The sequence below is a fragment of the Carassius gibelio genome, chromosome A14 (genome assembly GCF_023724105.1).
Source record: "Carassius gibelio isolate Cgi1373 ecotype wild population from Czech Republic chromosome A14, carGib1.2-hapl.c, whole genome shotgun sequence".
NCBI lineage: Eukaryota > Metazoa > Chordata > Actinopteri > Cypriniformes > Cyprinidae > Carassius > Carassius gibelio.
The window spans coordinates 22,139,900-22,151,786 of NC_068384.1; the positions used below are offsets into that span (position 1 = coordinate 22,139,900).

General features: G+C 45.7%; 2 protein-coding genes across 3 annotated transcripts in view; both read left to right on the forward strand.

Moving 5' to 3' along the window:
• LOC128026855 (X-linked interleukin-1 receptor accessory protein-like 2) overlaps positions 1-3,338 on the forward strand; it is a 188,582-nt gene extending 185,244 nt beyond the window's left edge. Inside the window, exon 11 of the mRNA XM_052614091.1 lies at positions 1,765-3,338. Coding sequence (XP_052470051.1) covers positions 1,765-2,435 — 671 coding nt within the window. The 3' untranslated portion in view covers positions 2,436-3,338. The remainder of the gene's footprint in view (positions 1-1,764) is intronic.
• Positions 3,339-3,682: 344 nt separating this feature from the next.
• Positions 3,683-11,887, forward strand: part of LOC128026861 (misshapen-like kinase 1) — a 24,063-nt gene continuing 15,858 nt past the window's right edge. Inside the window, exons 1-21 of one of the 2 annotated variants that reach the window (XM_052614105.1) lie at positions 3,683-3,916; positions 4,026-4,091; positions 6,610-6,666; positions 6,911-7,036; positions 7,209-7,319; positions 7,450-7,540; positions 7,671-7,801; positions 7,874-7,928; positions 8,004-8,082; positions 8,152-8,327; positions 8,416-8,488; positions 8,626-8,818; positions 9,138-9,230; positions 9,325-9,369; positions 9,441-9,584; positions 9,800-9,916; positions 10,613-10,674; positions 10,743-10,866; positions 10,949-11,034; positions 11,325-11,403; positions 11,710-11,826. In XM_052614105.1, the coding sequence (XP_052470065.1) occupies positions 3,860-3,916; positions 4,026-4,091; positions 6,610-6,666; positions 6,911-7,036; positions 7,209-7,319; positions 7,450-7,540; positions 7,671-7,801; positions 7,874-7,928; positions 8,004-8,082; positions 8,152-8,327; positions 8,416-8,488; positions 8,626-8,818; positions 9,138-9,230; positions 9,325-9,369; positions 9,441-9,584; positions 9,800-9,916; positions 10,613-10,674; positions 10,743-10,866; positions 10,949-11,034; positions 11,325-11,403; positions 11,710-11,826 (2,082 nt within the window). In that variant the 5' untranslated portion in view covers positions 3,683-3,859. The remainder of the gene's footprint in view (positions 3,917-4,025; positions 4,092-6,609; positions 6,667-6,910; positions 7,037-7,208; positions 7,320-7,449; positions 7,541-7,670; positions 7,802-7,873; positions 7,929-8,003; positions 8,083-8,151; positions 8,328-8,415; positions 8,489-8,625; positions 8,819-9,137; positions 9,231-9,324; positions 9,370-9,440; positions 9,585-9,799; positions 9,917-10,612; positions 10,675-10,742; positions 10,867-10,948; positions 11,035-11,324; positions 11,404-11,709; positions 11,827-11,887) is intronic. The other variant, XM_052614106.1, reaches the window with a different exon arrangement.

The following is an 11,887-nucleotide window of genomic DNA, read 5'->3' on the forward strand; positions in this document are numbered from 1 at the left end:
CCTGTGAGCGATGCACTTCTCAGATGATGATGAAGGATTGCTGTATACAAAATATGAAGAGCGGAGACACATTCTACAGTTTGAGGACTGTGATTAAACATTACCCACAAAATGTTGACTAATCAATATGTCAATGCAATTAAATTCCTAATCGTGGAAAGCACAATTGTAGTAAAACTATGTAGCATATACTGAGTTTAATCTCAATACACAGTCATGTAAACACATTAATTGAACCTATTCCACTCTGACCCAAGAGTGCATGTGCTCGTGATGATCATGGATGACGTGTGACGCTCCTGCGGTGATGCATACATCATTAAAGAAGGCATCACACTGCTGGTGCACATGTAAACATACTCAATGTCTAAGTGAATTTATATTGTTGTTTTACTGGACTAAAGGGGAAATCTGAGAGGAGGGGTGACACTCTATAATATGAAGTGATTAAGCTTAGAATTTTTTTAATCACTAACTATATTAGGTTTTCACTTTCAGCCTGTAGCATATGTTTCTAAGTAGTTATGGCTGTAGCCATTAAACCTTGTTTCATAGCCTCAGGACTGAAAGCACATTACAGAAAATAATATGCAGCATGTTGTGCAAAAACAATTTAAAGTGGAGCAGTGTCGCATCACCCTGATGTGGTTTATTACATGATTATAATACAGCTTCATGTCAAATAATGTAAATACACATATTACAGATGAAAAACTCCTCTGTGCACATCATTTGAGTTTGCTCTGGTGAGATACAGCTGCTGAGGTGGAGCTAAGGTCTGATGATGTTTGTCTGTTTCTTGAGTGCTCTTGAAGAAGCATTTCTATGCAGAAAGGTGTTTTAACACACTGCTAGCCAGCTGTCTATCAGACATCCCACCATGGGATTGTTTTGCTTGTTCTTTGTCCATCAGACATCATTTTTAGGTTAAATATTACAGAAAACTATGCATGACTGTGGCACAAATAGAGCAGAACGAACCCCTTAATACACCCTAGTGTTGGGGGAAATGACTTTTAAATGCAGTGCAAAACAATATCGTGGTACCTTTTATGAAAATTAATTCGATGCATTACGTTTGTGTCACTTTTTCTCATCTGGGCTGGGCTTGCTTGATAGTTTTCAATACGTTCAATACAAAAGAGTTTACTAATGTAAATGAATGAGTTTTAGAGATTCTGGATTGCTTGAAGATTAGAATGCAGGAGAAGAAAGTTCAACACTTTTCAGGAATAAAATTAAAAAGTTTATCCAAGGTAATTTTTGCGTATTTATAAGGTTTAATTGGATCAAAGGTCAGCAGCAAAGACGGTGTCATTTTGTGTAATCTGTAATATTTGTGTTATGTAACATTTAACTGTTGCAAGTTTGTGTCATATTTGAATGTGCATTTTACAGTTTTTATTTATTTTTAGGAACACTGAATGTGTTTTTGTGTTCGTGAGAGTAATGCGTGTTCACACTTAGTCTAGATCTACAGTAAGATCAAGTTCACACACATCACCTCTGCACTCGCTCCTGAGACATCAATACATGAGAAACATAGTTACTGCCGTTACTTATTTAAAAAAGTAACTCAGATATTGTCTTGTAAATAAAAACGTAATGCATTACTTTACTAGTTACTTGAGAAACGTAATCTGATTGTGTAACGCGCTCCTTGTGATACTCCCTATAGTTTGCACAAACAAGTAAAGCTCTTAAAGCAGCTTGTTTCACTCTTTCTGAAGAGTGTGTGACATGCGTCTCTCTCTGTGTCTCTAGCGTACATCGAGGACCTGGCACGCAGCGTGGAGCAGAGCAGGCGTCTCATCATCGTCCTGACCCCTGAGTTCGTGGCCCGCCGGGGCTGGAGCATCTTCCAGTTCGAGCCGCGGCTGCACAGCATGCTGGTGACGGGCGAGATCAAGGTGATCATGATCGAATGCTCGGACCTGCGCAGCGTCATCAACTACCAGGAACTGGAGGACCTGAAGCACACCATCCGAGTGCTGTCGCTCATCAAGTGGTGCGGGCCCAAGAGCAGCCAGCTCAAGTCCAGGTTCTGGAAGCAGGTGCACTACGAGATGCCTGCCAAGAGAAAAGAGAGCGTGTCCCGCCGACAAGTCCTGGACTCGGGCGAGCAGGGGCTGTTCGGTGACCTGCAGGCCGTATCGACGGTGGCTATGACCACCACTTCGGCGTCGCTAGCGCCGGCTCACGTGGAGATCCCGGACTACAACGAGCCGGGACACCTGCAGATGCACCACTTCTGCCGCAGCTACGAGTACGAGCTGCCCACGCTCAGCGGCCGACACATGTACTGCAGTCTGCCCATGACTCTGCTGAACGGACGGCTGACGCACAATAACACCGGCAAACCCAAGAAAGACCTTCACTTGAACAGCTCGTTCATGCCGCTGTCCGGACCTGAGCTTTCCAGTGACATCTGGTAGAGCGGCTCGGCCAAACATGGCTTCGCCAGTCTCATCCCTTCTTCCTTCACAGACAGCAAGCTCCTTTCGGCCCACATCCGGCATGGATTTCATATGGGCCAAACGCGGGCCGGATCTGGGCCGAAAGGGCTTGCTCTGGGATTCTGACCTGCATGAGTTCATCAAAACTACTTAATGGGTTATCTGGCTCTCTTCCAGCCTTTAGTGTTTTCATACTTTGAAGAGCTACTGATATTGTTTTTTTACTTGAATTTGGAGGTAATTATGCCATGTACAGTATTTCCATCAAACGCTGCGTCTGCATTGATTAAAGGGTTTGTTTGACATTCTGACTTGGGGTGTTACAGCACAATAATGTAAAGACACATCCGCTCAGAGCTTTAAAGAATATTAGGTTCTATTTATGCAAATAATTCCTATTCAGATCTAATAAGCACATTGATATTGTTTGTAGCTAGTCGAGGAGGTATTTACATATTTGATACAACTTATCATTTGCCTTATTTCTTGATCGTTTGGTTATTTCCTTCCTCAGAATTCTGTTTGATGATGTTTTATGGAAAGGTGCATCTTGTTGAATGGTATCTCTGGTGTAGGGATGAAGCGGTTCAGTGCTGGCGAGCACTTTTGATCAATACTGATATGTATTTATTATGATTTGATTGAATTTGTATGCAATGTTGCCCTCTAGAATGAAAGGTCACACCAGTCAGTGATTTGGTTGTGTATACTCACGACTAGTCCTCTGTTTTACTCTTCAGATACAGTCATGTGAGGAAGAGGATGATTCTGTGATTATACTCACAAACCCAGTCACAGGACTCTGGGTTTAGCCCATAAATTATTTGTAATATACCTTGCAAAAAATAATACTTGTTATCAGACCAACAAAATAAATACATATACGAGTAACTGACTCTGAGAGATGACTTTTTTTCATTTTAATGTTGTGTGTGATGAAACTGATCATAAAGGTGTCACAATGTTTAAATGGGTCAGATTTGTGGCTGAAGCAAACTCTTTGATAAACAGAGATGGGACGCTTTGTTTTGCTGTAAGCAGAGGAAGGCGCAGCTTTTCACTTTTTACTGGTTTTCCGGGTTTCCTGTGTTAGTCCCGAATCCTACTAAAGCGAAGGAAAAGCTCCTGAATATTAATTCGATAATGAGGCGGCTCCGGGAGCGTGTAGGGACACGAGCTCATTAATATGTAGCGGCCGAGAGTGCGCTGCGACAGGATTGGCTAATCCGCCGGGTGTGACACGCCCACCAGCAGCAACTCTCGAGTTCAGCTGCAACAGTTCCGTTATGTCGATCAGATCCCTCGCTATAGTAGCATTAGATGCGCTGAAGATGAGCAGACACACTGTTCCTCGAGCCAGGATCAGTTAGGAAACTCTGAAAACGGTGTACGAGCTGAGGACAATGGCGAGAGACTTCCCCACGACGAGTCTGCGTAACATCGAGCTCGCCTCTCTTCGGGTGAGTCTCTGTTCACTGAAGCTCCTGTCAGTGATTTACTGCAGCGACGCGAACTTTGCTCTGAATCTCATCTAAAGTTGTGTGTGATGATCTGTGGCTCTTCTTCCAGGATCCTGTAGGGATCTTCGAGCTCATCGAGGTGGTCGGGACCGGGACTTATGGACAGGTTTACAAGGTTTGTGCTGTTCAGTGAAACACTATGTGTGTGTGTGTGTGTGTGTGTCTCTGGGTCTTTATCAGGAGCCGGGGGGAGTTTGATCAGAAGCGCGGTTTGGTGTGTGACAGTCTCTGGGTGGAGGCACTTCCTCATGAAGCTGTTTCACATCAGTGTGGGATCTCTAACATCCTGTGAGATGTGTGACACCTTCATCTGGATCATCTCCAGGTCACACACACACACACACACACACACACACACACACACACACACACACACACACACACAGGGACCTGTCAAAATATCTTCTTCTATGAAACTGAATTCTATGAACTGTCCCTTTAAGAAAGTTACTGGCAATTGTTTGCATCATTTTCATTCTGTAGAAATTGCATTATTCTGAATTCAGGAATCTGCTTTTGCAGCAGAATACAGTATTTGGTGATCTGTGGAGGGGTGTAATATCCCTTCTGATCATTAGTAGTAAGTGCAGAGCTAGTTCTGCGTTCAGATCTGTCTTACACTTCCTCGAGGATCCTCCTCACACAGTGTGCTTCACTCTTACCACATCTTTAACATCCACATGAAGTGGAAACTGCACCGCTTTTCTCCTCTCTTGTGATATCATGCATGCAAACTCGTCGAAACGTGGTGAAATTCACCGCTCTGACACCAAAACACTCCAATAATGAGGATTCAGCAGATCTGAGGAAGAGCAGACTGTCTTCAGAACTTCTCGTCTGGAGTATAATCCCGCGGTCACCTCTTTAGACAGCACTTCCTGTTTGTGTCCCAGTGGTTTGCTTCCTGGAGAGCACGAGGAAACCCCATCTGAAGCCTGAGCTCACGGTCACTCACAGACCCAGGAGCGTGGCTCTCGTCGGGTGATGATGATGATGATGATGATTCATCAGTCAGTGTTCAGTGTTACAGCATGAAGAACAGCCTCTTAAAGCCACGGTTCATCCTAAAGTCATCATAAACACTGATCACAGATCAGATCACACACGTCGTCTCCTCTGACTGCATCTCAAGGGGATGCTCTCTGCTTCTGTGTGGTGATGATGCTCCGAAATAAATGAAAGAACAGAAGAAACTAAATAAGAAGGTGTGACTGTAGATCAGAAGATCAGTGATGTCGAGCCTCGTTTGTTTCTGTAGTACTTTGTACAGTACAGATTCAAGCTTCAAGAGATAAACAGAATAAAAACAACAGCATTGATGCAAACTCTGCAAAACTCACTGTTGAAACTAATTAGACTTCAGGTGTAAAGGAGCTCTACACAAAACTCATAATATTTCATTATTCAGCTCAAGTAGGGCTGGGTATCAATTCAGGTGTTTCGTTTCCATTCGATTTAGATTTTTTTATTACATTCAGTGATTATAGTTTTAATACAAATGCTATTGATATTTTCTAAAATAAAAGTAACAGTAAACATCAATTTACAAATGGTGAATAAAAAAAAAAAACAAATAATAATAATGAAGCACCACAGGTCTGTATTTTAAACCGATTATTGTTTTCTGCTGCTGGAGTGTCTGAGAGGCTCTGTGTTGACAGTGCCCTCTAGAGGTTGAATCACTCACAGACGGCAGAGACACCGCTGCACGCGCAACACTGCGATCTTCACACACAAGCGATTCACCTGTATGGCTTTGTTCTTGGTTGTCATCTCCAGTATCTCCGCCGTGATAAGTGCTGAGTGAATGTAACATCGCTCGAGGTAAATGAGAGTAATGATAAGATTCACGTTAATCAGATCTTGATTTAAATGTGTGCTGAAATAAATATCAGAAAACATTATTTCAGACGAATCAAATCAAAGTTATATATATATATATATAAATAAAAAAGTCCAAAAGATGTAGAATAAAGAGCATCCATCCATCATCACAAAAGCGTCTCACACAGCGTAGGACAGTTAGCGGAAGAGTTTAGAGATTTAAATATGGATAGTTTTATCATAAAAACACACTGACTCACTACAGGAAGTGGGGCACTTTTTACAATGGATGGATGCGCTTTATTGGACTTCTTTTGGACTACTGAAAAATAACACCCATTCACTGCCATTATAAAGCTCGGAAGAGCCAGGATATTATTGTTGATAGAGCTGCTTGATAGCGGTTTATTTCTGATGAAGTTTGTGTTGCTGACTCTTTTATTTGCCTGTTTTACTCTGATCTCCACTGGATCAAGTGCTTTAGAAATAACCCTGTCTTGACTGAGCGAACCCCGTTTAACATCACAGCAGTCAGGAGTGACTGACTTCCTCTTAAGCTGTGATTATCATTACACTGTTGTCATAGCCAGCAGCGTGTGTCTGTCCACTTCTGGAGATGTGTGTGTGGTGGTGGGGTTAGGTGGGGTTCTGTTTTGTCGGTTTTATTTATTTCTGGATTCTGTGTTTTTATGATTTATTCACTCATGTGACTCTCCCAAATGTTGGTAATCTAATTAATTCCTTAAAGGTCAACTGTTTAAATGAAACGTGTGTGTGTGTGTGTGTGTGTGTGTGTGTGTGTGTGGCAGGGTCGTCATGTGAAAACAGGTCAGCTGGCAGCGATCAAGGTGATGGAGGTGACGGAGGTATGAGAGCTGTTGTGTGTGTTTCTCTGTTATTGTGCTTTCAATAGAAAAACAGCATTAGCATGCGTTGGAGTCAATGTTAGGCTTTTTATTAATCAGTCATAAAGTAAGAGTGTGTTTATATGAAGCACACAATGAACCAGGCTGTAGATGAGGTGGAGTAAAGCGTGTGCATGATGTCCTCTGGGTTTGAGACTGTCTGCTGTTTCCTGTGCTCTTCTTCTCTTGCTCTCCTCGTGCTCAGGACGAGGAGGACGAGATCCAGCTGGAGATCAACATGCTGAAGACTCACTCCCATCACAGGAACATAGCCACGTACTACGGTGCGTTCGTGAAGAAGAGTCCTGCGGCTCAGGACCACCAGCTGTGGGTGAGGATCTGCTGGACACTAGCTCCAGCATTTACATGAGATAACTGCACTTACTTATGAGATACACGAGGAAGAAGAATCAAAGAGGCTCGACCTGATGAAGCTGCTGCGGTCAGGCGTCTGTGCCGTATGAAGTGCGCTGCTGAATGTGTGTGTGTGTGTGTGTGTTCAGCTGGTGATGGAGTACTGCGGAGCCGGCTCCGTCACAGATCTGCTGAAGAAGACCAAAGGGAGCTGTCTGAAGGAGGACTGGATCTCCTACATCTGCAGAGAGGTTCTGAGAGTGAGTGATCCCAGCTACACACACCAAAGAGCACAGATAAGCTCATGATCATGTTTCCTGACTCAGAGCGTGTGTAGACGTCTCCTGGAGTGTCCTGAGCTCTGTTCTCCTCTCTCTCTCTCTCTCTCAGGGTCTGCTACACCTGCACACTCATCACGTGATCCACCGAGACATTAAAGGACAGAACGTGCTGCTGACGGAGAACGCTGAGATCAAGCTGGGTGAGCGCACACACACACACACACACATCCTGTATTTGAGCTTCAGTTGAGTGTTTAAACGGTGTTAAACAGCGGCTGTGTTATAACACACACGTGTACATGAGCAGGAGTGTCTTGTGGTGTGTTCCAGTGGATTTCGGCGTCAGCGCTCAGCTGGACAGGACGATCGGCAGGAGGAACACGTTCATCGGGACGCCGTACTGGATGGCTCCGGAGGTGATCGCGTGCGACGACAACCCTGACTCCACGTATGACTACAGGGTGAGTACGTCAGCTACGCATCGGTGCTTGAGCCGCTTCCCATCACTGACGCTGTTCCTCCGCATGTTTCAGAGCGACCTGTGGTCTCTGGGCATCACCGCTCTAGAGATGGCCGAGGGAACGCCTCGTGAGTCCACTCTACACCACTGACATCCCACGCAGTGTTTGTGTGTGCCCTGACCACTGTGTTTCTCCTCCACAGCCCTGTGTGACCTCCATCCCATGAGAGCGCTGTTCCTCATCCCACGAAACCCTTCTCCCAGACTCAAGTCCAGGAAATGGTGAGAAGTCTTCTGTTTGCTACAGGCACACATCCTCAGGGTCACTGATGCTGTCCGCTGCTCCTCAAGGTCCAAGAGGTTTCAGATGTTTGTGGACAGCTGTCTGGTGAAGAACCACCTCCAGCGGCCGTCCACAGAGACGCTCCTGCGCCACTCCTTCATCAGAGACCTTCCCAACGAGCGACAGGTGCGCGTCACGCTCAGAGACCACCTGGACAGGACCAGGAAGAGGAGGCCGGAGAAAGGTGACTCACACACTCTCTCTCACCGCTGACCCTGTCCCTCATCGTGACACACATCCTAATGCTCCTCTGTTTGTGATGGATGGAACAGAGGGGACGGAGTATGAATACAGCGGCAGTGAAGATGAAGAAGATGCTATGAATGAAGATGAAGGTGAACCCAGGTATGTGTAGGAATCCTTCATGTCGCCGTCCAAACATCACTTCCTCGTTCAGCAGGCATATATCTGGTTCTGTATAGTGGCAGATGGCTGTGGTGTTGTGTCTGGCGTGCTCTCCTCACGTGTTTGTGCTCACACAGCTCTATAGTCAATCTTCCCGGAGAGTCCCTGTTGAGACGGGAGTTCCTGCGTCTGCAGCAGGAGACACACACACACACACACACACACCTGCTCCAGCAAACACACAACCAGGACCACTACAGGAGACAGCTGCTGGCCGACAGACAGAAGAGGATCCAGCAGCAGCAGGAGGAGCGCCGCCGCCTCGGAGACGTAAGGAGTGCACGGGTGCTGAGGGGTCACCACAGTCAGCCAGCACCGCTCCAGAACACACGGGGTTAAAGCGGTCAAACAGCGACCTGGGATCAGTTTAGTTACTATATGATAGAAGCTGGAACAGAGTCTTTGGCTGACTGTGTTTGAGGGGATTTAATGTTATTCTGCAGTGTGTACAGCAGCGGAGGCTCACTGTGTGTGTGTGTGTGCGTGTGTGTGTGTGTGTGTGTCTCTGTGTGTGTGTGTGTGTGTGTGTGTGTGTGTGTGTGTGTCTCTGTGTGTCTCTGTGTCTCTGTGTGTGTGTGTGTGTGTGAAGCAGACCGGGCTCCAGTGGTCAGAGCTCCAGGAGATGATGTGGCAGGAAGACCCTGACGTGACCGAGAAGAGCAGAAGAAATCAGAAGAAACAGGTCAGAGTGTTTTAATGGAATAGAAAGGGAAGAGAGAGAAGCTGGTGATGCTGATCAGAGTCTTCATCAGGAGCGTTGTTTCTCTGTGTTTCAGCCCAGAGACGGTGAGCAGGACAGGACTGATCCTGAGTCAGCGGCTGTGAGTGTTAGTTGATGTGCTTGTGTTTGCTCCTGTGCTGCTCTGTGATGATGAGAGACTCTGCTCTTCAGCTGGCAGGTGAACCGGAGGCTCTGGACACACATCCTGTCAATCTGAATAACGTGGTGAGGATTCCTCATGTTCAGTCTCGTCTGGGATCAGGAAGCTCCTCCAGTCCGTGTTCTCCAGCGCTCCAGAGAGCGGCCGAACCACAGGTACCATCACCTCTCACATCCTCCCTCTGGAGAAGTACTGCAGGATAAATGAACCCCAGCCAACACGTGTGTACGTCACACCACTGATGACCAACACAAACACAGAGGGGTCACAGACCAGCAGCAGGTGTTCAGATGTGTGTGATCTGGAGTGTCTCCGCACAGACACACAGCAGCACAGTTAGCGAGTGAAAGCTGTGTGATCTGTGTTTCAGAACATGAACGTGTGTCCCAGACATCAGCTTCATCTCAGCAGCTCTATGACAGACGCCTCTCCTCTTTCTCCAGCGATCGATGAAGTCTTCTTCAGCCCTGACGAGCAGCCGCACAAGGTTAGTCACCACTGATCCTCAGACAGAGAGAGAGAGAGAGAGACACACACACACACACACACACACACACACACACACGACGCTAAGATGCTGTACTGTATCTCACCATACAAGCTATGTTTCCATCCACTTATTTTTATGCACATTTAGAAATATTGCAGACTTTTTGTCCAGTAAGTCATTTATTAGATATGAAAATGATTATATTGAGTGGCTTCTACTTTTCTAACTGATATTTAGAGCCAGTTTGTCAGGAAGTGACGAGTTTGTTCTCTTCGGGAAATGGTGCTTAATTCACACATTTTAGGCAATATTCCAAGTTAAATTGGACACTTAGCTGCTGTGCATTCTAGTGTTGTTCATATTTGAGTATTCACAGGCCACACCAGAGGTTTTAGCTGAGCAGAGTAAATGATGACTGAGTGTTTTGCTGTGTCAGAAACATCTGTATAGGTGGAGACCGCTAAAGCTGCGGTCGAAACTGCTTCCTCGCCCTTCCTTCCTTCCTCTAATGTGACATGCACTCACAGCAGATAGATATAGATATAGATATATACGGTTAGACACCACAATAACAGTGAGAATGACACAGAAACCCAGAGTGATGGTGAAAGTGTGTGTGAGCAAACGCTTCACGTAAATGAACACACATGTAACAGATGGAGCAGGAAGTAATGATACTCCCTTGATTTGAAGATTCCCGAGCGAAGCCTGTCCGAGTTGAAGGATGTGGCGAGTCCACACAGAGACGGGTCCAGGTAAGATGAGAGCGTTTGGTCTGAGCTCCTGCAGCTGCTGTGTTCCTGACTCTTCTTCATGTGTGCAGCGGTGATGGACGCATGTCCTTCAGTTCCAGCAGCAGCTCACAGTCCGGTCACTGTCCAGCTGCTCTGCTTCCTGCAGGTCACTGTGTGCTGGACAGAAGCGCTCCGGCCTCGCCACACGACCAGGTGTGCATCTGTCTGTGCACTGCATCTGTATTGAGACTGTCAGACTGCTGGTCTTTAATATCACACGCTGTTCCTCCGTCAGGGTTTGGGGAAGACGTCTCCCTTCAGCCCTTTACTGAAGCTTGCTGAATATTCTTCCTCCAGTGATGAAGATGAAGAGAGGACGAGGTGATCTGACCACCATCTGTTCCTCTGCTCTTAAACAAGCACACACACGGTTAATGATCACATGCACTTAATGAAGTGCTAATTGACAACATAGACCCACTGTTAACCTCTTTAATCACAGATTTCTTTCAAACGTGAAATAAACAATAATAATTTTTTTGCAAAAGTGAGTGAAAAATTGTTTTATGGTCAGTCGCAATTAATGTTATACTTAATTCACATATTTCTGCTTTCATATTCATCATTTTAAATCTGCTCATGAAAAGCTGAAGGAGTGAATGTGTTTCCAGGTCTCTGTTGAGCAGTGTGTGTCCGCTGTCCTCCAGAGATGGCTGTGATCAGATCATTCACAGTGTTGATCAGCAGCAGGTACAGACCACTCACTCAGAGACAAGAACTACAATACTAGACATCTGTTATATCTCGTTTCAGCAATCCTTCATCAAACAACACTGGCTTACTTTTACCTTTTTTTTTTCTTAATGTAAAGAATATGTTTAATGCATTTCACTTTCTTCATCTCTGTATGAAATGTAGCAGTGATCATTAAGGGAATATGCACCCTGTATGTCCGAGAGTATGGCATCTGTTTCACCTCTGGATGCTGATAGCACGGGTCAGTGTTTGAGAGATGCTGTCAGTTTCAGGCTGATTCAGATGTTGCTGTTTCTCCAGCAGAGTGCAGCACATAACGTCCATCAGAGGCCTGCAGGATCTCAGTCCAGTGACCGCTGCCTTCTGCCCGACCTGCTGCACCAGAGCCCCTCACACCAGCAGCAGAGCGTCCTCGAGGTACACACACACACACAGACACACACACATACAGACACACACACACACACACACAGACACA